At 41.0% G+C, this 24080-nt stretch overlaps 1 protein-coding gene and 1 pseudogene across 5 annotated transcripts in view; both read left to right on the top strand.

The window, feature by feature from the left end:
* Positions 1–24080, top strand: part of RBL2 (RB transcriptional corepressor like 2) — a 50887-nt gene that overhangs the window by 9981 nt on the left and 16826 nt on the right. For all 5 annotated transcript variants that reach the window (XM_070398987.1, XM_070398992.1, XM_070398988.1 and 2 more), the window contains exons 5-21: positions 1736–1864; positions 4994–5154; positions 5235–5299; positions 5798–5984; positions 6940–7109; positions 8872–8981; positions 9945–10048; positions 12816–12953; positions 13782–13946; positions 14423–14534; positions 15306–15575; positions 15773–16050; positions 16136–16312; positions 16985–17056; positions 17903–18008; positions 18580–18785; positions 19367–19531. In XM_070398987.1, the coding sequence (XP_070255088.1) occupies positions 1736–1864; positions 4994–5154; positions 5235–5299; positions 5798–5984; positions 6940–7109; positions 8872–8981; positions 9945–10048; positions 12816–12953; positions 13782–13946; positions 14423–14534; positions 15306–15575; positions 15773–16050; positions 16136–16312; positions 16985–17056; positions 17903–18008; positions 18580–18785; positions 19367–19531 (2615 nt within the window). The remainder of the gene's footprint in view (positions 1–1735; positions 1865–4993; positions 5155–5234; positions 5300–5797; positions 5985–6939; positions 7110–8871; positions 8982–9944; positions 10049–12815; positions 12954–13781; positions 13947–14422; positions 14535–15305; positions 15576–15772; positions 16051–16135; positions 16313–16984; positions 17057–17902; positions 18009–18579; positions 18786–19366; positions 19532–24080) is intronic.
* LOC138997382 (isocitrate dehydrogenase [NADP], mitochondrial-like) lies at positions 2026–4987 on the top strand (annotated as a pseudogene).

Raw genomic sequence — 24080 nt, 5'->3', positions numbered from 1 at the left:
CTTACCTGGGGGGAGAGGCACTCTCCTCTAGCCACCTTTCTCTGCTGGCTTTCTCTGCACCGTGTGGGCACCTCAGATGGTCTCCTTCTTGATAAATAAGCCCACTTTGTGCGTTGGCCTGGGTCGACTTCCTGTGGTGAGCACACGCCAGGGACACGCCTGGGCTGGTCCTCCCGAGGGGCAGTGTGGCCTGAATGCCCGCAGGTGCCGCGCCCTGTTTTGTATGCGAACCCACATCTTCTCTTTCCTGTAAATAAGCCAGCGCTGGGAGTGAAGCAGGTTGTTTTGTTGATTGAAGATGAACTATCTCACAGTGAGATTTACTCTGAAGTTGGGATGTGAAATGTGAAGTATGTCATGTAGGGACAGTCCTGGAGTTTAACTTGGATTCTAATCTTCAAGGGCATGTCCGGGCTTCTTAGAGGTCGCAGTGCGGGGGTTTTCTGCCTGCGGCAAGTGTACACCAGCGACAAGTCCAGGCTCGCAGGGTGATAGCTCCGTCGCTTGAAACCATAGATGCTACCACTTCCTGTTTCACATCTGAGGAACTGAGTACATTTAGTGTTAAACTTATCCATAGCAGAACCAAGCAAGTTACTGTGGTTATAGCAATGTGATATGTAACCTTTTAATCATCATTTGCCTTTCCCGCAACAGAAAAATATTTTTTTCCTCATTAATTTATTTAAGTTGATTTGTTGAATGTTTCCATCGGTACAAAATAGAATTCCTCGTCGTCATATGGGGCGGTAAGTGGTAAGTTTCCTTGGTGGGAAGGAGAGAAAAAGCCTGAAACCAAGCAGAGTGAGTGTGTGTGTGTGTGCATGCACACGCACGTGCACATTGGGTAGGCATGAAGTGGGAAACTGTCGAGGTTTAGAAATATTTCGGATGTCTGCCAGGTATTTAAATTGAATTCATTTGAAGTTATAAGAATGTAAAGTCGGCATGAAGCATATATATGAAAAAGCAGTGTTTAATGAAAAAAGGGATATGCTCGAAGTTAACAAAAGTAGAACTACTCCTTAATTTCTAAGAATAACGAAGCTGGTTACTGCCTGTAAAAATTGTTTTCGATGTCAGACTTAGTCCAGCACTGCAGAAATGACATGGTTTCAGTTTTTTTCCTCCGTTATCAAACATCAACGATTTGTGGGATATCAGCTCTAGATCTTAAATATCTTTCATTGTGATCCTGTTGCATTCATTTGTATGAGTTTGTGTTCATATGTAGAAAAGTATTTTAAATGTTACTGTTAGGAGTCTAATTATAGGTTATGGTATTTTTAAAGTACATACATGAAAAAAATAATCACATGAGTAATTTTTTTAGCTGTTCACATGTAAGTGATTTATTGATTTTTCTGACAAAAATATTTTAATATAAAACAATTTCTTACAATTTGAGATAATTTATAAAGTTGTTGGTGTTCTGAATTTTCAAAAGACAGACCAATGATTATAAAATTTTGGTCAGCTAATAGGCATTAAATAAATGCTTGTTTAACGAATACTGAGTGAACAAATGACATTTTTAGTAAAGTTTTAGTTTTCATTAAACTCCAAGAAACTTATTAACTATAATATTTCAAGATGTAAATTTGCCAAAACACTATGTACCTCTTGATTCTGTTTTGTACAGTGTTATATAACGTCATTTTAACTAGAGGAAGAAATTATTTTTAGCATACTGTAAAGTTGATGCACTTTTAACTCTCTCTTTATAATTGTATAGGCAATTTCCCCATGATTAGTGATGACTTGGTCAACTCTTATCATCTGCTGCTGTGTGCTTTGGACTTAGTTTATGGAAATGCCCTTCAATGTTCCAATCGTAAAGAACTTGTCAACCCTAATTTTAAAGGTAAGATTGTCCATCAAAGACTATTGGACAGCCGAACCGGTTTGGCTCAGTGGATAGAGCGTCGGCCTGCGGACTCAAGGGTCCCGGGTTCAGTTCCGATCAAGGGCATGTACCCTGGTTGCGGGCACATCCCCAGTGGGGGGCGTGCAGGAGGCAGCTGATCGATCTCTCTCATTGATGTTTCTAACTCTCTATCCCTCTCCCTTCTTCTCTGTAAAAAATCAATAAAATATATTTAAAAAAAAAAAAAAAAAGACTATTGGACAGCCCACATTTCTCCATCATGTGCACTCGGGGGAGTTTATACACAGTGCAGGTTCCTCGCAGGGGAGCCCACGGCGCTCTAAAAGCTCCGCCACCCCGCTCTCCAGGGGACTGGTAACCAGGGCCGAGTCTCTGCAGCAGCATTTATGGGAATAGCAATTGCAAGTATCACAGAGTTTAAGTCTTAGGTGACACTAGAATGCTCTGAAATACATGCTCCACAAGAAGAAGGAATAGGAATCTGGAGTAGGGAAGATGACTTTAAAGCGGGTATTTTTTCAACATTGGCAAGCTTGGTGCTGGGACACTATAGGAGGTCAGAATGGACTCACTGAAAGAATCTTCATTTTAGGTTTTTTTCTAAAGAGGAGTAGTTATGAAATAAGGTTCTAAAATAAGGAAAAATAATTTTTAGCTCTTACAGTAAAAGCTGTATGGAAACCGACAGGTCTGGGCAGCGCACTGCCAGGCACCCAAAGCAGTGGCTGGCGCTCGGATCCCGCCTGCCTGACTCGTTCGCTCACCTGCTGGGGATGGCTGGTTACCTGCAGGTCGAACTCTGATTCAGCAGAGACTCGGGTTCTGGGCCAGCCTGGGCGACAGGCTCCAACTTGCAGGACCAGCCGTGGCGCCACTCTGCCGACAACAAGGTCAAGATGGCTAAGCCGGTGCTAGAGATGGACAGCAATGAGATGACCCATCGTATCTGGCAGTTCATCAAAGAGGTGCTCGTACTGCCCAATGTGGATGTCCAGTTCAAGTACGTATTTCGAACTGGGCCCAAACCTTGACCAGACTGATGACCAGCACCCATCGGGTCTGCCTTGGCCACCCAGAAGTTACAGTGTGGCTGTCAGTGTGCCATCGTCGCCCCGGACCAGGCCCCTGTAGAAGAGTTCCAGTGGGACCAGCTGGAGCATCCTCCACGCCTGTCTCCCATTCTCTGCAAAAACATCCCTGCCTTGTCCTTGGCTGGACCAAGCCCATCACCATTGGAAGGCCCGCCCATGCGACCAATAGAAGGCCACAGACTGTGACCGAATGGGCTGGCACTTCAAGATGGTCCTCACCCCAAAGGAGGCAGCAGGGCCAAGGAGTGGGAGCTGTGCAGCTTCTCCCGTTGGCCTGGGCACGGGCATGTACAGCACCCACACGTCCTCCTGGGGCTCTGCACACAGCGGCTTCCAGTCTGCCATCCAGAAGTGGTCACTGTACATGGGCATCAGAGCACCGTTCTGAAAGCCTAGGACGGGCGCTCCAAGGACGCCTCCAGGAGATCTCTGAGAAGCACAAAGTCCAGGTTAGGCGAGAACATGAGCTGGTACGAGCACCAGCTCTGATGACAGGTGGCTCAGGTTCCCAGGTGTTTAGGTGGCTTTGTGTGGGCTGTGAACTAGGATGGAGATGGGCAGTCGGACATCCTGCCCAAGCCTCCCTTGGCCCAATGGCATCTGTGCTGCTCTGCCTGGACGGGAAGACGATCGAGGCCGCTCATGGGACGGTTCCCTACCTCTCAGCAGCACCAGAAGGGCCACCCTACCAGCACCAACCCCATCTCCAGCGTCTTTGCCTGACGCATAGCCTGGAGCACCAGGGGAAGCTGGACGGGAACAGAGCTCATCAGGTTTTCCCAGACCCTGGAGAGGGCGGGTGGAGACAGTGGAGAGCAGAGCCCTGCCCAGGGGCCTGGTGGCTGCATCCCTGGTCTCAGCAGCCTGAAGCTGAACGAGCACTTCCTGAACACCTCCGACTTCCTGGGCGCCATCAGCCACCTGGACAAGGCCTGGGCCACAGTAGCGGGGCGGGGCACACTGCGTGGCGCTGTGGGGTCACCCAGCCTTCCACATGGGGTGTAGGGCGGGCCTCAGCCCTCTCAGGCCTTTCTAGGGGCAGGTGATTTAAAAGTATCTGCGGTTCACCTCGGTGACGTGAGCAGGAGCAGTGTTTTCCCTCAGCCAGGCAGGCTGTTTCGCAGACTGTCATTCATTATCCCCTTGGAGAACATGGCGCCATATTTAGCTACTAAAGTCACACACACACACACACACACACACACACACACCCACTGTGTGGAAATGCTAATTATTTCGGCTATGCATTTAGTAGGCTTTAAGGTATGTAATTTCTATGAATGATAGACAGTAACAGACCAAATCATGATATACAAAGCAAATACTAGAAAGTATTTGTTAAGCTGGTAGTGTATATGATGCTGCTATTTGAAGAATACCATGGTAGGATTGAGGGACTGTCTGTTTGGGGGTGGTTACAATGAAAATTTCAGCTTGTCTGACTCTCAAGGTAGATATTTAAAGTGAGTGGCGTTAGTTACTGCAGTTGCTTCTGGATTTGTAAATTTCATGTTCTTTGTATTCTGTCTTTTCTCCCATTTCCTTTCCAACTCCATTATAATTCTATAGAGCTGCTTCCCTTCATTTTCTTCCCACTAAGACTAGGCCAAGATTACCTATAAATTAGTTATGATAAACAAACATATAATTCAGTTAAAGTACATACTTTGGACAGCAATTTTTTAAGTGGTATTTTTATTTGAATATGAAGCTTATTTGTAAAGTTATGTATTTGTTTTTTAGTTAAAGCATAATAATAAAATTATTTTTTTAGGTTTTTTTTTAACCATCTCTAGATACATGATTGAATAACGAAATCTTTTGAGGATTGGTACACTTTACCTCTACTTACTATTCTTGGGGTGTATTTAGAGTTAAATTAGGCCTTATACACCGTTTCCTATATCTGCATATGGTAACTCACATGCTGATTAGACTCTGCAGCTGTGTATCTTAGTTGACTACAGTTTGGTGTATTAAGCGCCACCTGGTACCTCTGTTGTGTCCGTCACAGGCCTGTCGGAGGATGGCCATGCTAAGGACTTCAAGCCTTCCTCCGACCCACCCTGTGTCATCGAGAAGCTCTGCTCCTTACACGATGGCCTCGTTCTGGAAGCAAAGGGCATAAAGGAGCACTTCTGGAAACCCTACATAAGGAAACTCTATGAAAAGAAGGTTGGTGAGCAGCCGTGGAAGTATTTTCTGGGAAAGAGTTGACTTAATAGATGACTTCAGGACCTTTTCTTTCTTCATAGCTCCTTAAGGGAAAAGAAGAAAACCTTACAGGGTTTCTAGAGCCTGGGAACTTTGGAGAGAATCTGTGAGTACTTCTGTTATAAAACTATCTGAGTAATATTTAAAGTTGTGTGCTTAGAAAACCTCAGAGTTTAGTGGTCAGCTGGTACTCCAAGAACGTTTTTGAACTTGTTAAAAATTGTACTGCTGTTCCTGAAAGCTGTCATAGTTAAACTTTTGGATCGTAGTTTTTGAAATAAATTCCTTTGGAACGGTACAGGTGACACGTGGGGGTGCTGAGGTCTGGAAAGGTGCGGGAGCAGCGGGAGAGGTCATTAAGCTGCTCACCGTAAGCCGCACTGACCAGGCGTGGGGGGGGGGGGGGGGGGTGCGCCCGCCCTGACACTCTCAGCAGATGTGCTGTGTGGGAGGATGAGCACAGTGCAGATACTCCTCGGCTCTTATAGTGAGGGCTTATAGTAAATAAAAATAGGAAGGCATTAAGTGGACTGAAGCATGGACTGAAATGGCAGTTCTGAGAGTGTGCATTTTGCCTCCCCCCCCCCCCCCCCCCCCCCCCCAGGAAAGCCATCAATAAGGCCTACGAGGAGTATGTTCTGACTGTTGGGAACTTAGATGAGCGGGTGTTTCTTGGAGAGGACGCGGAGGAGGAAATCGGGACGCTCTCCAGGGCTCTGAGTGCCGGGTCGGGAGCGGAGCCTGCCGAGAGGGTGCCGATGAAGAACATCTTGCAGCAGCACTTGGACAAGGTGAGCTGAGCCAGAGGAGAGGGACCGGCACACGCTCAGGTCCTGGTCTGTTTTGGTAATCGTGTGTGCGTTCCGCTTGCGTCCATTGTGAAAAAGAACATTCCCCTCATGTTTACCTTAACTAAGAGTTATCTCCATTTTGAAAATGTTTTTAATTGATTTTTAGTAAGAGAGGAAGCGAGAAGGACAAAGAGATAGAAACATGGATGAGAGGGGAAAATATACTTTATCTTGAATATTAAAAAACACTCTTAGGCTATCTAAACCTTTAAGAGTTTGTTGGAAAAATTAGAAGAGGTGTTTTATTAGCATATGTATTCATGCTTAAATTCTTTACATGAGGTCATGCCTTTTTCATGTGTATGTTCAAGAACGTTGACTTGCTCTGTGTGAAGCTCTTTGTCCGCTGGGGCAGCTGTGCTGGAGCACAGGGACCGAGGTGAAGGCAGGCAGGAGGGCTCCCCGCGCCAGGCGCTGCCCGCACCTCACAGTGGTGGTTCGCTTTTCTCGGAAGCAGATGTGATTGTTAGGGGACTTTTGTGAAATCCTGGATTTCACTGGGCCAGATTAATTTCCCAGTTTCCTTTTGCCAATCTTTAAGTATTTACAAAAATAGCAGTAGGTGCTAGCTGTTTCTCAAAGATATTCTACATTTTCTAATGCTTGTTTTTGCCTTCAAGCTTACGTTTTGAAGGAGGGGTCATAGGGAAATATGCATTATCTTAAAGATTTAACTTCTAAGAGGCGAAATTTTAGTTAGCTGAAATGCTGACTGTTCTTTCACACGTCTTCACCGGATCATGGTGGCTGTAGAGGTGCCATGTCTAAATTCCAAGAATGGGGATATGCGAATCACTAGAATTTGTTAATAATACAAAGTCTGATTGCCTTCAGTTCCCGTTTGCGAAGTAATGGAGTCTTTCCAAGCTAAAATGGTGTTCTTTCTTCCCCTTAGTCTAAAGCACTAAGAGTCTCCACGCCGCTCACTGGGGTGAGGTACATTAAGGATAACAGCAGCCCTTGCGTGACTCCGGTTTCTGCGGCCACGCACAGCCTGAGCCGTCTCCACACCATGCTGGCGGGCCTCCGAAGCGCACCCAGTGAGAGACTGGGACAGGTCCTGAGGTCAGTGTGAGCCCTTCCTGCCTTCTCAATTTGGCTGTTGCCTATTTTTCTAATTTCTTACTTTAATTTTTCACTACTTGTGCCTTAATTTACTCATTACTAATTTTATAGCTGTTGTCTGCAGAAGACATAGCAATGGAAGATGTATGGCTAGAAGATCATTTTTCCTCAGGGTCTTAGTCTGTTCACGCTGCTCTCACAGAGCACATAGACTGGGTGGCTTATAAACAACAGAAAGACCAGCACTAGACCCTGTAGAATAAGGCACCAGACTACGCCACCAGCTGTTGTATCTTAAGATGTCAGGGAAGGGGATCAGTGAAGATGGTAGTTGTCAAAGGACTTCATGGAGAGGACGGGTCCTGGGCACATTTCCGAAGGGTGGGTCCCTACTAGGAAAGGTAGACAGTTAATGCACAGCCAGTGTAAAAGCACTGTAACTTCTGTAACTCTACAAAGCACCCTTAGCCCGAAAAGGACGTTAGTCCTAAAAGTTTATGACTTGATGACATAGGCCCTCTAGGACCCATTTTATTTCAGGTGATCTGATATAAGAAGGCCCTGTATACACATATTAGTAACTCCCCACTCGTATCTGGACTCATTACATAACTAAGCTGACTGAGTTCCCTTCACATTTTCATGAAGTCTCCTTTTTTCATAAACTTGATTGTAATTAACACCCAACAGCAGGGGTCCTCAAACTTTTTAAACAGGGGGCCAGTTCACTGTCCCTCAGACCGTTGGAGGGCTGGACTATAGTTTAAAAAAAACGATGAACAAATTCCTATGCACACTGCACATATCTTATTTTGAAGTAAAAAAACAAAACGGGAACAAATACAATATTTGTATTTGCATGTGGCCCGCGGGCCGTAGTTTGAGGACCCCTGCCCAACAGGCTCTGTCTGTATGGCCTCTTCCTAAGTCATGTTTTTAAAATGGACCTTGTTTGCCTGGAGTTCAGAAGTATTTCATAAACACATTTTAGAAGCCTGATTGAATCTCTATCTTCCAAATCTTTGTACGATCTCTGACAAGAAGTAGCAGCTTCTTTAATCGTAAATACCATCCATGGTATTGAAATACCAGCAGGTACTAGGTAAAGCCGAAGGGCTTTGTTGTTGTAAAAGGTACCTGTGTGTGTTCATAAATAAAATTCTGTTTGTATAGCATATCCAGTAGCTACCTCTAGCAAGATTATAAAGAAACAAAAATCGGTTATAATTTTCTAAACTTGTTACATTTTTACAATGAATATGTATATTTATGATCAAGATAAAAACTTAGTTGTTATAAAGCACACATGGTGATACTCTGTATGCTTCTGCATTGGACATACATTGTCTTTCTAGTAAAATAAATAAGTAAAAAATGAGATAATTTGGTTTTCAGGGAACAATGTAGAATACCAGTAAGGGTGTATCTGAGTCTGTGGTAGAGATGACATACCCGTCAGCTGTTTTCTGCAGGAACAGTTGAGGGCAGTTAGTTGGTCAGCAGTGATTGCAGACGTGTAGGGTGGGGTCCAGTCATGGACATCAAGCAGGCACAGGTTAAGGTTGCTAAACTTACTGCAGAGAAGATACAACTATACACAATACTTTGTTGGCACCTTTATCAAAGAAGTATGGGTGAGTGTATAGTTTGTGTTCAAAGTATTTTATATTTACAGGTTAGTACAAATACAGAGTTGTAAACAGTTTATCACTTTGTAAGTCGGCAAGACCTTTAAATTAGATAATTTCTTTTTATTTTTTAGGACATGTTCTAGAGATCCAACCCAGGCTATTGCCAACAGATTGAAAGAAATGTATGAAATATATTCTCAGCATTCCCAGCCAGATGAGGAATTCAGTAATTGTGCTAAAGGTGAAGCTTAATATTGTCTTTATTGTTCTCATCTTGATGTTTAACTACATGGAGTCCTTTCTTCGTAACTGAGTCAGAAACATGAAGATTTATGCGTTTAGATTGAAGGCTAATTTTATGTCAGCCCGGTGATTTCTGGGCCCTTCTCAGTAAGAGAAATTTTATTTTATTTACTTCTTTTTTGTTAATCCTCACCCAAGGATATTTTTCCCATTGCTTTTTAGAGAGTAGAAGGGAGTGGGGGGGAGAGAGAAACATGAATACGAGAGAGAACCATGGATTGGCTGCCTCCTGCACATCCCACACTGGAGATCGAGCCCACAACCTGGGCATGTGCCCTTAACGGGAATCGAACCCAAGACCCTTTTGTCCGCAGGCCAATGCTCTATCCACTGATCCAAACCAGCTAGGGCTATTCTGATGTTTTTATTATGTTGACCTTCTGGTACTTTTTCATTTGGAAAATTTTAGTTTTCATTTGTAGACTGGATATTAAATATTGAAATATTGTGATTCTTTAGAATTTTAAAAATAAGAACAGAAGACATAGCTGTTTTCATGCCCAGATCTGTGCTAGGTGTTTTTGAGGTTTTCAATTAAAACCAAGTATGAGTGGAATAGTAAACCAACTATATACCTCCCAGCACAGAGCTGCTCTGCTCGAACATCCCCACAGAATAAAAATGATGTGAATCTTCATGGAATGCCATCATAGCTGGACTCATTAAATACCATACTCATTAAATTCCAGTTATTTATGTGAAAATTTCATTTCACAGTTTTAGAAAAATTTAAGTGTTACCATGAAAAAAATTAAGGAATCTTAGGGATGATTGAAAGAGCAACTGTAGGAAGTGTATGGGTTTTTAAATTTTATATTGTGGGCAGGGGATGGGATGGCCCTCATTTTTCACAACGTTTCTTTTCTTTGCATGTGATCGTTGTGTTTTTTTATTTATGCAGAAATTGCCAGCAGACACTTTCGTTTTGCAGAGATGCTTTACTATAAAGTATTAGAATCCATTATTGAGCAGGAACAAAAGAGACTGGGAGACATGGATTTATCTGTGAGTAAATATCCAATGTATTGATCAGAACAGTAAAATGTGCTTTCCTGTCAGCCCTAGCCACCAAAAGAAAACACACTGTTATTGAACAAGAGAAATGATATGTGGCTTTGAGGGAATAACATTGGCACCTAAGGAAACTGGCTATTATGAATAATGGTTCTGAGTTCTTTTCTTTTTTTTTAAATATATTATTGATTTCGGAGAGGAAGGGAGAGGGAGAGAGAGATAGAAACATCAATGATGAGAGAGAATCATCGATTGTCTGCCTTCTGCACGCCCCCTACTGGGGATCGAGCCTGCAACCTGGGCATGTGCCCTTTACCAGAATGGAACCTGGAACCCTTCAGTCCACAGGCCAACACTCTATCCACTGAGCCAAACCAACTATGGCTGGTTCTGAGTTCTTTCACCTTCAGCTCCCATTCAGTGCCTTGCTGCAGTAGGCCATGTATTACAACTTTCAACTTCTTTGGGTAGTAAAACTAGTTAAGGGTTAAAACACTCAGACTTAATCTTAACTGAGTTTTTAAATAACATGGGGTTTTTTATCAAACCTTCTTTCTATAGCAAGAATAAATTGAGTATTGACTCAGTAGGACTTTTAATAAATATTCAGCCATTTCTCTTGGCTAAGATAATTCTTTTTTATTGATTTTAGAGAGGAAGGGAGAGGGATAGAGAGAAATGTCAATGAGAGAGAAAAATCACATCAATCAGTTGCCTCCTGCACGCCCCCTACTGGGCATCAAGCCTGCAACCTGGACTTGTGCCTGACAGGGAATAGAACCAGGCACCTCTTGGTTCATGGGTCACACAGGTAGGGTTAGCTGAAATAATTCTTTTTCCTAGATTTTACTAATAAAAAGTAAATTGATTTTAAACAAGTGATATTTCAATTGTATCAAAAAAAATTTTAACTAATTTTTTAAATAACATTTTAAAGAAAATTACAAAATGGACCTATAATTGTTCTAATTCTTTGTACCTAGTTCCTTTTCTTTTTTATATATAAAAATATGGTGGGCCCTGGCCAGTTTGGCTCAGTGGATAGAGCGTCGGCCTGCAGACTGAAGGGTCCCAGGTTCGATTCCAGTCAAGGGCATGTACCTTGGTTGCAGGCACATCCCCAGTAGGGGGTGTGCAGGAGGCAGCTAATCAATGTTTCTGACTCCCTATTCCCTCTCCCTTCCTCTCTGTAAAAAAATCAATAAAATATATTTTAAAAAATATGGTGGTAGGAATTTAAAAGACTGTCTTATGACAAATTTTTGAACTTTGAAACACATACAGAAGAATTACAGTAGTTTAGCGATTGATAGTAAGTAGATACCTGAATACTCACCTAAGGAACATATTTTTCAAGAATTTTTTATTGTAGCCGAAACCGGTTTGGCTCAGTGGATAGAGCGTCAGCCTGCAGACTGAAAGGTCCCAGGTTCGATTCCGGTCAAGGGCATGTACCTGGGTTGCAGGCACATCCCCAGTGGGAGATGTGCAGGAGGCAGCTGATCGATGTTTCTCTCTCATCAATGTTTCTAACTCTCTATCTCTCTCCCTTCCTCTCTGTAAAAAAATCAATAAAATATATTTTAAAAAAAAGAATTTTTTATTGTAAAAAATACATAAAATATGCTATCTTAACATTTTTCATTGCGCAGTTCACTGGCATTAACTATTCACAATGTTGTGCATCTCCCTCAACACTAGCCATCTTCACAATTTTTTATCATCCCAAACTGATAGTTTATACCTATAAATAATGACTTCCCACTCACTCCTCCCTTTAGCCCCTGGTAACTTCTGTTCTTCTTTCTCTATGCATTTACCTATTTTAGGTACCTTAGATAGTCATACAATATTTGTTCTTTTGTGTCTGGCCTATGTTACTCATCATTATGTTTTCAAGGTTCATCCATGTTGTAGCATGTGTCAGAATCTTATTCCTTTTTAATGATGAATAATATTGTATGCCTACACACCACATATATGTATATGTTACATTTTGTTTACCATTAATCTGTTGATGGACATTGAGTTCTTTCCACCTTTTGGCTATTATGAATAATGCTGTTATAAACATTGGTGTGCAAGTATTTATTTGAGTCTCTGCTTTCAATTCTTTTTGGTATATACTCTGAGTATAAATTACATCAGATATCTGATTTACAAATATTTGCCCCCATTCTTTGGGTTGTCTTTTCACATCATTGATGGTGTTTTTTGATACACAAAGGTTTTAATTTTAATGAAGTCTAATTTACCTATTTTTTGCTCTTGTTGGCTGTGCTTTTTGTGTCTATATAACTTTTTAGTTTTAAAAAATATATAATTTTAGGAAATAAATAAGCAAAGAAAAAGTACATGTGAAAATCATCTGTGATTATATCACTCTGAATAAGCATGTTGACCATCTAGCCAAGTCACCTGCCCTCCTTCCAGCCATCTTTTTATGACAGTGGCCTCTGACTGTAATGCTAGTGTGTAACATCTTTCCAGATCATTAGTCTTCTAAGCATCAGAGTGTATGTATATTTTAATTAGGATGTAATTTTTTGTATTAGCTATATTTCATGATATATAAGATTTTTGAAAGTTGCTAAAAAATGGGCTTATTTATAAAGTTAAAAGTTTTGTAAGAAAAGAAGCACATACTACTCGCTAATTCAGAGAATAAGACTTTTGGTATTTTTATTTAACTTGACTGGGTATAAAATGTCTTATTAGAGTAGACTAATGTTTCTGCATGTTAATAACTGCTTTACAGGGCATTCTGGAACAAGATGCATTCCACAGATCACTCTTGGCCTGCTGCCTCGAGGTTGTCACTTTTTCTTATAAGCCTCCTGGGAATTTTCCATTCATTACCGAAATATTTGATGTGCCACTTTATCACTTTTATAAGGTATTTTTAAAAATCTGATACTAATGAGAAAATTATAGATGAGACCAACTTCCTATTGTTAGCCATCTAGCTCATTTTAATAACTAAATACATTTATTTTTAATTACATTTATTAATAATTTCTTCTGTATTTGGGGAGCAGAGAAGAAATAGAGTCCTAAGAACTATATAAATTCTTTTACTGTACAATAAGACCTATGCTCAGCGAGTTTCATTTTATTCCTTTCATTTCATAAAGACTTTTAAGATACTTTCATTTTATGAGGTTAAGGTTTTAAAAAAAATAGCAAACCTATCACTAGCTTATCTTACAGAGCAATCTTTTTTATGGAATTTAATATTGAATGTGTCTTTCAGAAACAAAAATCCCCTTTAACGTGATTATAGAGGCATAGAGGAAGGGCATTGACTGGTCGTTTCCTTCTTGATATTAACTGAGTGTATGAATTTATTTAATTCAGCTACAGCAGTCAGAACGTTTTTATAGTGGCAGAGATTGAATGTTTAGAGTTTTTAAATACAAAATTTAAAGAGTAATGTTTCACTCTCAATAGATAAGACATTCTTTCATTTAAATGTTGAAATATAGCACTATGAAAAGATTTTACATAACTCATAAATGCAATTTAAATATTAATTATTTATAAAGGCAGAAGGGAAGAGCAGCTGTTTCAAAATAGTACTATTCTTTAAACTTATAATTTTTTATAAATTGTCTTTGTTATATCTATAAATATGTAAAAAAAAGTTACCCTTTTTTAATACATATATATTTTTTTATTATATTATTTTTTAAAAATTATTAACAGGGCCTTTTCTTCATTTCAGGTGATAGAAGTATTCATCCGAGCAGAAGATGGCCTTTGCAGAGAGGTGGTGAAACACCTCAATCAGATTGAAGAACAGATCTTGGATCATCTGGCCTGGAAGCCAGATTCTCCGCTCTGGGACAGGATTAGAGAGAATGACAACCGAGTCCCTACCTGTGAAGAGGTTTGTGAGAGATTGTAACGTCTTTCTATAAGGAAAGTACATCAGTATCTAGTCTGCTCCTCACCCTTCTTCCCAAGGCACAGTTACACTTCATGTCTTCCTTGGGCAGGGTGAGAGGGCAGGGTGAGAGCGTACAACACCTGCATCAAATAGGAAACAAGAACCAGAATAACTGTGTGATGCTTGCCCCAGGTTTTCAGTGACAGGGGAAGAATTCGGTGTTCTCCCTTGATCTCTTAATCAAGTTTCTCTACCTTAGATGCTTGATACTCTAATTCTCCACATCAGTAAGGACTGCTAATTCATATTTAATATCTATTTACCAGGTTTTGAAATGTTTAAGCCTGCCAGTGGAAAAGACAGCTGATAGATGGAATAAGGGATGAGCCAGGACAGTTTAATTTTACCCTAGGTGATTATTGTATTTTTAATAATGCTTGTTGAATAATGGCATTCTGTGTGAACATTCTTTGCAGGTCATGCCACCGCAGAACCTGGAAAGAGCAGACGACATGTGCCTGGCTGGCACCCCTCTGACTCCCAGAAGAGTGAGTGAAGTTCGTGCCGAGACTGGAGGCCTTGGAAGGAGTAAGTCTAAATACTAAGGCACGTAGACGGGTCTAATATCTGGGGATTTGACTTCCATCTAAACCTGCAAGTGAAGTTCATAGGGCATATACAGGGTGTCCCCAAAAAATGCGTGATAGCTGATTCTATTACATTTAGAAAATGAACGGTATTTTAATAAACACCACCTTTATAATTATTCTACATGTGTAGACATTTTTTGGGGACATACTGTATTTCTCAATAAAGTTGTTTTAAAAAATTAAACTAAACTTAATTGAATAAAAAGCATGCACGTCCATTCTTTCTAAAGGACGTTATTGAGTTTTAGTAATTTTCTGTATTTGGACAAAGATGAAGATTCATAAAACGGGGGGAAAATGCTCCCAGATGGGGCTATCAAATCCATCAGGTCCCCTTATCAAGTAGTGGGTTTATGTCACAGTCACATTTCACATGAGCATCAGGTAGAAATGGAATATGGTTAAAAGCATCGTGGAAAAATAGAACAATTCTTTAAATTGCCCCTCGCTCATCAAGGCCCTGAAGTAGTGGAGGACAAAGCCTCATTTGATTTAGCAGAAGGTGGAGTGAAGAAGGGAGTCCTGAGAGACAAATAGCGAAAAATCTTTCTTTAAATTTTGCTCATAATAGTGTTCAGTGGAATTATTACTATGATGTGACTCCTGTAATTTTTGTTGGCTTTTCAATTAGTTTTTGTGCACTAATAACAACTTGGATGAGTCCTCTCCTTCTCCCTGAGTGAAGTGGTTTGATTTTTTTTGGCTCTAGGCATCACCTCTCCAACCACATTATATGAGAGGTACAGCTCCCCAACCGCCAGCTCCACCCGAAGACGGCTCTTTGTCGAGAACGACAGCCCCTCTGACAGAGGAGCACCCGGGCGCGGGCCCCCACAGCCCCTGGTCAGTGCTGTCCCCGTGCAGAATGTGCCTGGGGAGGCGGTTCCTGTCACACCAGTTCCTGGACAGACTTTGGTCACCATGGCAACAGCCACGGTCACAGCCAACAATGGACAAACTGTGACCATTCCTGTACAAGGTAAGGCAGGCTGCGTTGGATATCGAGTTCTTTTTCTGTGGCATTCATTGGAAAGTTACCTGAGATTCGGCTGGAATGATAATGCGACAAGCATTTAGGGGGGAGGGGGTTAGGAGAGGGAGGAATTGGAAACGCTGCCTGGGGAACCTTGTATTATCAGCATTTCCTTTGTGCTTTTTCTTTGTAACCAATTACAGGTATTGCCAATGAAAATGGAGGGATAACTTTCTTCCCGGTCCAAGTCAATGTTGGGGGGCAGGCATCAGCCGTGACGGGCTCCATGCAGCCCCTCAGTGCCCAGGCCCTGGCTGGGAACTTGAGCTCTCAACAGGTGACAGGAACCACCTTGCAAGTCCCAGGGCAGGTGGCCATTCAGCAGCTCTCCCCAGGGGCACAGCAGAAGCAAGGCCCCCCCTTACCCAGCGGCAGCGGCAGGCCCAGGAAGACCAGCTCTTTATCGCTGTTCTTTAGAAAGGTAACTTTTCATATCCTCTCCCTGGTCATGCGTTTGGGGAATGTGTTAGATAAACAGGTTCTGAGATGGTTTTTTTATCTACCAGGTTTACCACTTAGCAGGTGTCCGCCTTCGGGATCTTTGTGCTAAGCTGGATATTTCAGATGAGCTAAGGAAAAAGATCTGGACCTGCTTTGAATTCTCCATAATTCAGTGTCCTGAACTTATGATGGACAGACACCTGGACCAGTTGTTAATGTGTGCCATTTATGTGATGGCAAAGGTGAGTACTTCGGACTATAAAAGGAAAAAGATGATACTTCCCTACTCTCAGGAAAAAAAAATTCTTTATCCTCACCTGAGGATTTTTCCCATTGATTTTTTTTGAGAGAGGAAGGGATATAGAGAGAGACACAGACACATCAATTGGTTGTCTCCCATACTCATCCTGACTGGGGCTGGGTATCGAACCCATGACATTTGGTACATGGGCTGGTGCTCTAACCACTGTACACATTGGCCCAGACATCTGTGATTATATATTCATTTCTTTTAATTTTTGAAAGATCACTGTTGGATACTGGATTCTTTAGATTTTTTACTTTGAGCACTTTTAATATGTTGTTTGACTGCCGCTTTGCCTGCATAGTTTCTGAGTAGAAGTTGTCTATTATTTTACTGGGGTTCTATAGTAAGTGAAATGCCGTTTTCTCACTCTCATGAAATGTTATGCCAGGTCTTAGTTTAGGTACCATTTACCACCTCTATTGTTGCTGAATTTTAAGTTTTCTTTCATAGATATTTCTTCACTTGTGTGCCTTAGGACCATTTGAAGATTTTAAGTGACTAATTTTAATAGAATTTTCACCAGGTTCACTGTGGAGCAAGTGTGTAATGCTCACAGTATGTTGCTGGAAGTCCATCGCTCTCACAAAATACTCTTATTCTTTTCTAGGTCACAAAAGAGGACAAGTCCTTCCAGAACATTATGCGTTGTTACAGGACTCAGCCACAGGCCCGGAGCCAGGTAACTTACTCCTCTTAGGGTTAAAAATAAAGCTTCACGTCTTTGAGAAACACAAAAAGTCAACCCGAGTTGTTTCTGTAGCGTTTTCCCCAGACTTTACTTTAAAGGAAGTCTTTAGTTTAATCAGCGGTTCTCAACCCGTGGGTCACGACCCCTTTGGCGATCGAACGACCCTTTCACAGGGGTCGCCTAAGACCATCCTGCATATCAGATATTTACATTACGATTCATAACAGTAGCAACATGACAGTGATGAAGTAGCAACGAAAATAACTTTATGGTTGGGTCACAACATGAGGAACTGTATTTAAAGGGCCAGAAGGTTGAGAACCACTGGTTTAAGTTCTCTTTTCTCCTAAAGGCAATGACATGAAATAACAGACGCCTTAATTTAGCTAATCACAGGAAAGATGTAAACTAGAAGGTTGTTTGGTTTCTGTGCCACCTTTCAGTCTGATTTAGGAAATACGGTACATTTAACCAAGACAACATCTAATGAAGATTCAAGACTCATTTTACCTTTAATATTATTCATCTCCCTTAAAGGGGCAGGCGTGTGTGACATCTGTGGTTGGCTTAGAATGACTTGGCTTTATGGTTGGGTCCTATTCCTGCTCTGTCACATTGTAGGCTGTACTTGGAATTTCAAGCAGCAGGCCCTGGTGTCCCTCTGGATCTGTTACATAACAGACATATGACCTTGGCTGCATTGATTAACTTCCCCTGAGGAGGAGAACTATTGTTTCACAGGATTGTTGTGAGAATTAAATCACATGTCAAGGCCATGTGATCTAGGCTGTTACCATAAATCGTCATTTCTGTCCCCTTCTCATGGTCTCCCTAAAGGTGTATAGAAGTGTTTTGCTAAAAGGGAGAAGGAAAAGAAGAAATTCTGGCAGCAGTGAAAGCAGAAGCCATCAGAATTCTCCAACAGAACTAAACAAAGACAGAAGTAAGTGGGATCTTTGTGAACACGTACAAAATAAAATTAACTTTAGGCCTAGAAGATTGAAGATTCCTAAATGAAATTACTTCTAAGGAAACTATGAATAAACTATATTATTGGGAAAGGATTTGTTGAAAGAAGAAATGATTCTAAATTTAGTGGCAACGTTGTTTGTCCTTTATACCATAGTTTTGAGGCACATCATGCAAAACATTTTTCTCCAGGGGACTCAGGCAGGAATTTGCTGGCCTGCGTTTCAGGGAAGTCTGGCATGCCAGCTGAAACCGTGCTGTGGAAATGCCCTCCCTAGTTGTTTGCACCACTTACTGCAGGGGCAGGTTCTGGAGACTTGGTGAAACTTACCAGTGATACCGTCTCCTTGTGCCCTACATTTATGGCCTGGGGGGGATGTTAGTACTTAATATCTTACCTGCCTGTGCTTTGCTCCCTGGTAAAAGAATTAATGCCCACTTGCTGCCATTATACAAGTAGAGCAGGTAGCTGTTTGTTTTTAAAAAGCAAATGCAGTAGGATAAAGGCAGTCTCTCTGTTTCACCCCTTGCTCTACCTGCCACAGCCAGTAGAGACTCCAGTCCTGTCATGAGGTCCAGCAGCACCTTGCCTGTCCCGCAGCCCAGCAGCGCCCCTCCTACACCCACCCGCCTCACCGGCGCCAACAGTGACCTGGAGGAGGAGGAGAGGGGAGACCTCATCCAGTTCTACAACAGCGTCTACGTCAAACAGATGAAAACATTTGCCCTGAAGTACTCACAGGCCAACGTGGTAGGTTTGACAGGGATTATTTCGTACTTTGTTTTCCCTTTTGAGGGATGAGGAATCACTTGTGTGTGAGCAGTTCCATAGGTAAACTGGCTTCATTAATAATTCTCTTGTTTAAGTAAGAGGGAGGGAGTCTAACAGAAAAGTGTGATTCATACAGTTTATAGTTTTGTGTTGCATTAAACAAGAAGAGAAGGTACCTGGATTCCCTACAGAGGACAGCAGTACAGAGAATGCATGGGCTCCCGGCGCCCGGAACTCAGCAGCTGTGGCAGCCGTGCTAGTTAGTTAGCTTTCCCCGGGCTTCTCGTTTCCTCCTCTAAGAAATGGGCATGCGGGTCCCCAGCTGACAAGGTCGGTGTGGGATTGAACGACACAATGCACTAAAAGTGCTTAAAACAGGGACTGGCACAAGCAAGCCCTTACATGGTTGCTGTTTGTATGCTTTTCTTTAGGTTTATTAGTTGGTGTCATTCATAAAGCTAATGGTTTATTATCTTTTCACTCTTATAACAAAAATAACCACTTTCAAAAAGACCTGGTTAGAAACTGTGCTTAGCTGAGAAATGCTCTTTTTTTCACAGACGGAGGCCCCTCCGCTGTCTCCCTACCCATTTGTAAGAGCAGGCTCCCCGCGCCGCGTGCAGCTGTCTCAGAACCATCCCGTCTACATTTCCCCGCATAAACACGAAATCGTGCTTTCTCCTCGAGAAAAGATTTTCTACTACTTCAGCAACAGTCCTTCCAAGGTGAGCCTGGCCCCTCTCAGCTTTTCCCACCCACAACATGCTTAGGAGCCTAGGAACAGTGGATGGGAGCTTCCAGGGAAAAGTGACCAGTTAGGTTCCAGTGGAGCGAAAACCAGTGGTTTCGGGGGGAGAATCAGAGTTGGAAATCAAGTTAAGGGACTTGGATTTATTTTCATTCTTTCCTTTTCCTGTTTGTGCATTTTTAACATTCTACTGTAAATCTGGGATTTTGTGGTTTTTATTCCATCTGTAAAATTTTTAAATTCCAAATTTTTTTAGGGAAAGAAAATTGGTTTCTCTAAACTGATGACCAAGTACCTGTTTGTGCGACAGGCAGTGTCTCTGTCCCCTGTTCTTTGTCTTGGCCTGGGGGGAATGGACATTCTGCACATGCGGTGCTGGTCACTTAGCCTGGATTTGTGAGCCGCAGGCCTGGTGGTGCAAGTCAGCACGCTGCCGAGTGTGCAAGGAAAGGGGCTCCGGAAGCAGCAGCCACCGGGAGTCATGCTGCGGTGAGGAGTGCGGCTGGTCCCAAAGGCCTGATGGGACATTGTGTTCATAGATTGCACGCTCACAAATGCAAATATGGTGAGAAATGGCAGGTGGGGGAGGGCCCCGTTATAGAGTGAAGGAAGCTAAACAGGCCTGACAACCACACGCAGTAGGTCCTACATAGGAAAAGTGGGCTGTAAAGCACATTCTTGTGGAAAACTTGATGTGGACTTTATGTTGATATTTACCTTTAAAGGTTCTGTTAAATTTCTTTGGTTTTGATGGTGGTACTGGATTATGTAGGAGAATATGCTTGAGGTAGTCAGAGAGGCCCTGTTCCAGTGTCAGTAACTTACTTCCAAATGGTTCAACTATAAAAAATTATAGAGAGGACAAATGAGGTAAGTGTTAATCGATAATGGGTACTCAGTGTACTATTCTTCCAACTTTTCTGTAAGATTGAAATCCTTAAAAATAGAAAGTTAGGAAAATAAGTAAAAAAAATGTTCGAAAATATAATGGAAAAACTTCTATAAATAGGAGCAAAGTATCACATAGCTTGGAATAAATGTATCAAATTATTTAACTTGAATTTGCAGTTTTAAAAAATTGGAATTATACTAATGTTTCTTAATAGGAAGACCAAATATGAAAAAGATTTATAATTTCCTCAAACCATTTCATAGGTTTAATCTAACGCCAATAATCACAGTACAATTATGTACTGTGAACAAAAATGGCAACAGCCCCTAAAAAAAACAATTGGAGGTGGATGAAATGACTCTGACATTTCCTCTATTAGATTTTCCTCTTATAACTATAACCATATTAATCCAGTTGGAATTTAAGAGTTAAATGGGGGAAAAAAGAATCAGAATACTCATTTCAAAAGAAGGGCTAAAAAATGGAAGGACGTATGGAAAAATAGCAATTAAATGTAAATGGTCTAAGAATACCAATTAAAAGGCAGAATTGTAACACTGGGTGAAAGAGCAAGACCCAACTATTTACTGCTTATGTGTAACACACTTTAAAGACACAGCTAGTTTAAAGGATTATAACCCCAGACTCCCATTAACTAATAAATAAAATGTAGATCCATATGATGGAATATTACTCCAATAAAAAAGTACTGACACAGGCTACAACATTGGTGGACCTTGAACACATCCAGCTCAGGGAAGAAGCCAGTCCCAAGAGGATACACATGCGTGATCCCTTTGTAGGGAATGTCCAGAGGGCAGACTCACTGAAGCACAAGTAGATGAGTGAGTGCTGACTGCTGGGGAAGTGGAAGGCACAGAGTTTCTGAGCTGACGAAAGAGCGATGATTGCACAACTCCAGAGACATACTAAAAGCCCTGGGTTTGTACACTTCATATAGATGAATTATATGGTATGTGAGTTATATCCCTATAAAGCTGTGTTTTTAAAAAAGTAAAAGGATAGAAAAAGTTATACTTTATTGACGCTTATCAAAAGAAAGCTTGGATTGCTATATTAATATCTGAAGAGCAAAAAAATATTACCAGTGCTAAGAAGGTCATTTCCTAATGATAAGGACATACAATCCTAAATAGAAAAAAAAGAACAAGTAGAGAAAATCAGTAAGGATATTCAGGATTCGTTCATGTTGTTGACTAACTGGTGTTTACAGAACATTCCAGTGGCATCAAGTACACATGGGACATTTACCAAGATAGAACACATTCTGGATCACAAAACAAGTGTCAATAAATTGTAAAGGATTCAGATAATGTATTTTCTCTGGAAAATCCCCAAATTTTTGGAAACTAAATTGTGTATTTCTGAATCAACATATCTAAATTTGTGAAATGCAGCAAAAACAGTGCTAAGAGGAAAAACTATAGTTCTAAATAACTCTATAGGAAGAAAAAAGGTCTCAAGTTAGTGACTAAGCAACTTGAGAAAGAGCAGGAATCAATGAAATAAACAACTGAAAGAAGAAAAAATAAAAGCCATTAAAAGTTAAAGGTTTTGGTTTTTTTTGAGAAGATAAAAAAGATACATCTCTGTATAGACTAAGTAGGAACGATAAAAAAACAACTTTGTGCCAATAAATGTGATAATACAGATGAAATGAACTTACTCCCTGAAAGACAAACTTCTAAAACAGTAAAAAGGAAGTAGTTTTAATAGCCCTACACAACATTCATTCATGATAAAACTCTCAGGGGACTTCCTCAACCTGATAAAGAAGATATATATATTTAAAATCTATCGCTAACCTCATACTTAATGGTAAAAGACTGGATGCCTTCCCTCTAAGATCAGGAAGAAGGCAAGGATCTCTGCTCTTACCATTCCTATTCAGCATTGTAACTGTAGGTCCTGTCAGACACAATAAGGCGAGATAGAGAAGACGTACATGATGGAAAAGGAAGAAAACTGTCTCCATTCACAGCATAGTTTTCTACACGGAAAAATCATAATCTACAAAAAGTTACTGGAACTAAAGATTAGGAAAGTTCCATAATTAACATACAAAAATCAAATATACGTATTTCTATATACCAGCAACGAGTAAGTAAAGTAAAAGAATTTTAAACACTATACACAGCATTAAAAACTTAACACTTACAGTCAAGTCTGATAAAAGATGTGCAAGATTCGTATCCTGAAAACTACAGAATCTTGGTGAGAGAAGTTCAAGATTGAGAAAATGAAGAGAGATATATCATGTCCAGGAACTGGAAACATCAAGATCTGTTTTCTCCCACTTGACCTACAAATTCAACCCCAATTCCTGTCAAAATTCTGGCAGAATTATTTATGTAAGTTAAACTGGTTCCAAAACTTACATGAAAATGCAAAGGAACTAGAATAATTAAAACAATTTTGGAAAAATGAAACACACACGCTGTCTGATTCCAAGACTTACTTTAAAGCCACAGTAATCAAGACGGTGTGTGGTACTGGTGAAAGGAGAGTAACAGATCAATAGAACAGAATCCAGAAACAGACCACACATTCAGGTGGGGCAAGTGTAGGTTTACAGTTGTAAGTATGCAGTTTATGCTTATTATTTATTGTATTATTTTCCATATGACCAATTGTAAACCTCTTTTGCCCCACCGTGTAAAAGGCCAACTAATTTTCAACAAAGATGCAAAAGCAATTCAGTGGAGAAAGGATAGCCTTTTCAATAGTTGGTGCTGAAACAACTGGATACCTATGTTCAAAAATAGTAAAGTTGCACCCAGACACTGTGCCATATACAAAAAATTAATTCAAAATGAACCACAGACCTAAACTATGAAACTTAAAAGTTAAACCATAGAAGCAAATCTTCGTGAACATGGGTTTAGATACAGCATCAATAGCACAATCTATAGAAGACTGACACATTAGATGATCAAAATTAAGATAGACAAGCCACAGACAGGAAGAAAATTTTACAGATCTCATAGCTGATAAAGGATTTGTACCTACAGTATGTAAAGGATTATCAAAACTCAAAAGGAAAACCAGATTTAAAAATGGGCAAAAGATTTTAACACACTTCACCTATTATCTGCCTATGAAAATGACTAAAATCTTAATGACAACAAACGCTGGCAGTGATGTAGAGCGATTGGAACTTAAATTGCTGGTCAGAACACAGAATGGTATAGCAGAGACGTTATACCTGGAAAATAGAGTTAAACATACCTTTACCGTATAACCAGTAATCCTCACTCCTAGGGATTTACCCATGTGGAATGAAAACTTAGGTTCATGCAAAACATGCTCATGAACGCTTATGACTTTATTCCTGTTTGCCAGACAGTAGAACACAACCCCAGTGTCCTCCAGCTGGTTAATGGGTAAACAGACCTGGGTAGTAGACTCAGCAGAGTACTCCTTTGCAATAAAAAGCCCTGATACGCTTAGCAACGAAAATGAACCTCAAGGGCATTAATGCTTAAGTGGAAGTCACTCATTCATCAGGCCACTTCCTGTCTTGATTCCATGTCTAGGACACTGTAGGGACAGAACATCAGTGACTGCCTTGGGTGGGGTAGCTGGGACTACGAGGGAATTTCCTGGAGTGAAG

Source organism: Myotis yumanensis, unplaced genomic scaffold (assembly GCF_028538775.1).
Source record: "Myotis yumanensis isolate MYYU_CA2020_CCGP unplaced genomic scaffold, mMyoYum1.0.hap1 SCAF_18, whole genome shotgun sequence".
NCBI lineage: Eukaryota > Metazoa > Chordata > Mammalia > Chiroptera > Vespertilionidae > Myotis > Myotis yumanensis.
The sequence above is the reverse complement of the archived record's forward strand: the minus strand, read 5'-3'. Positions and strand labels throughout refer to the sequence as shown.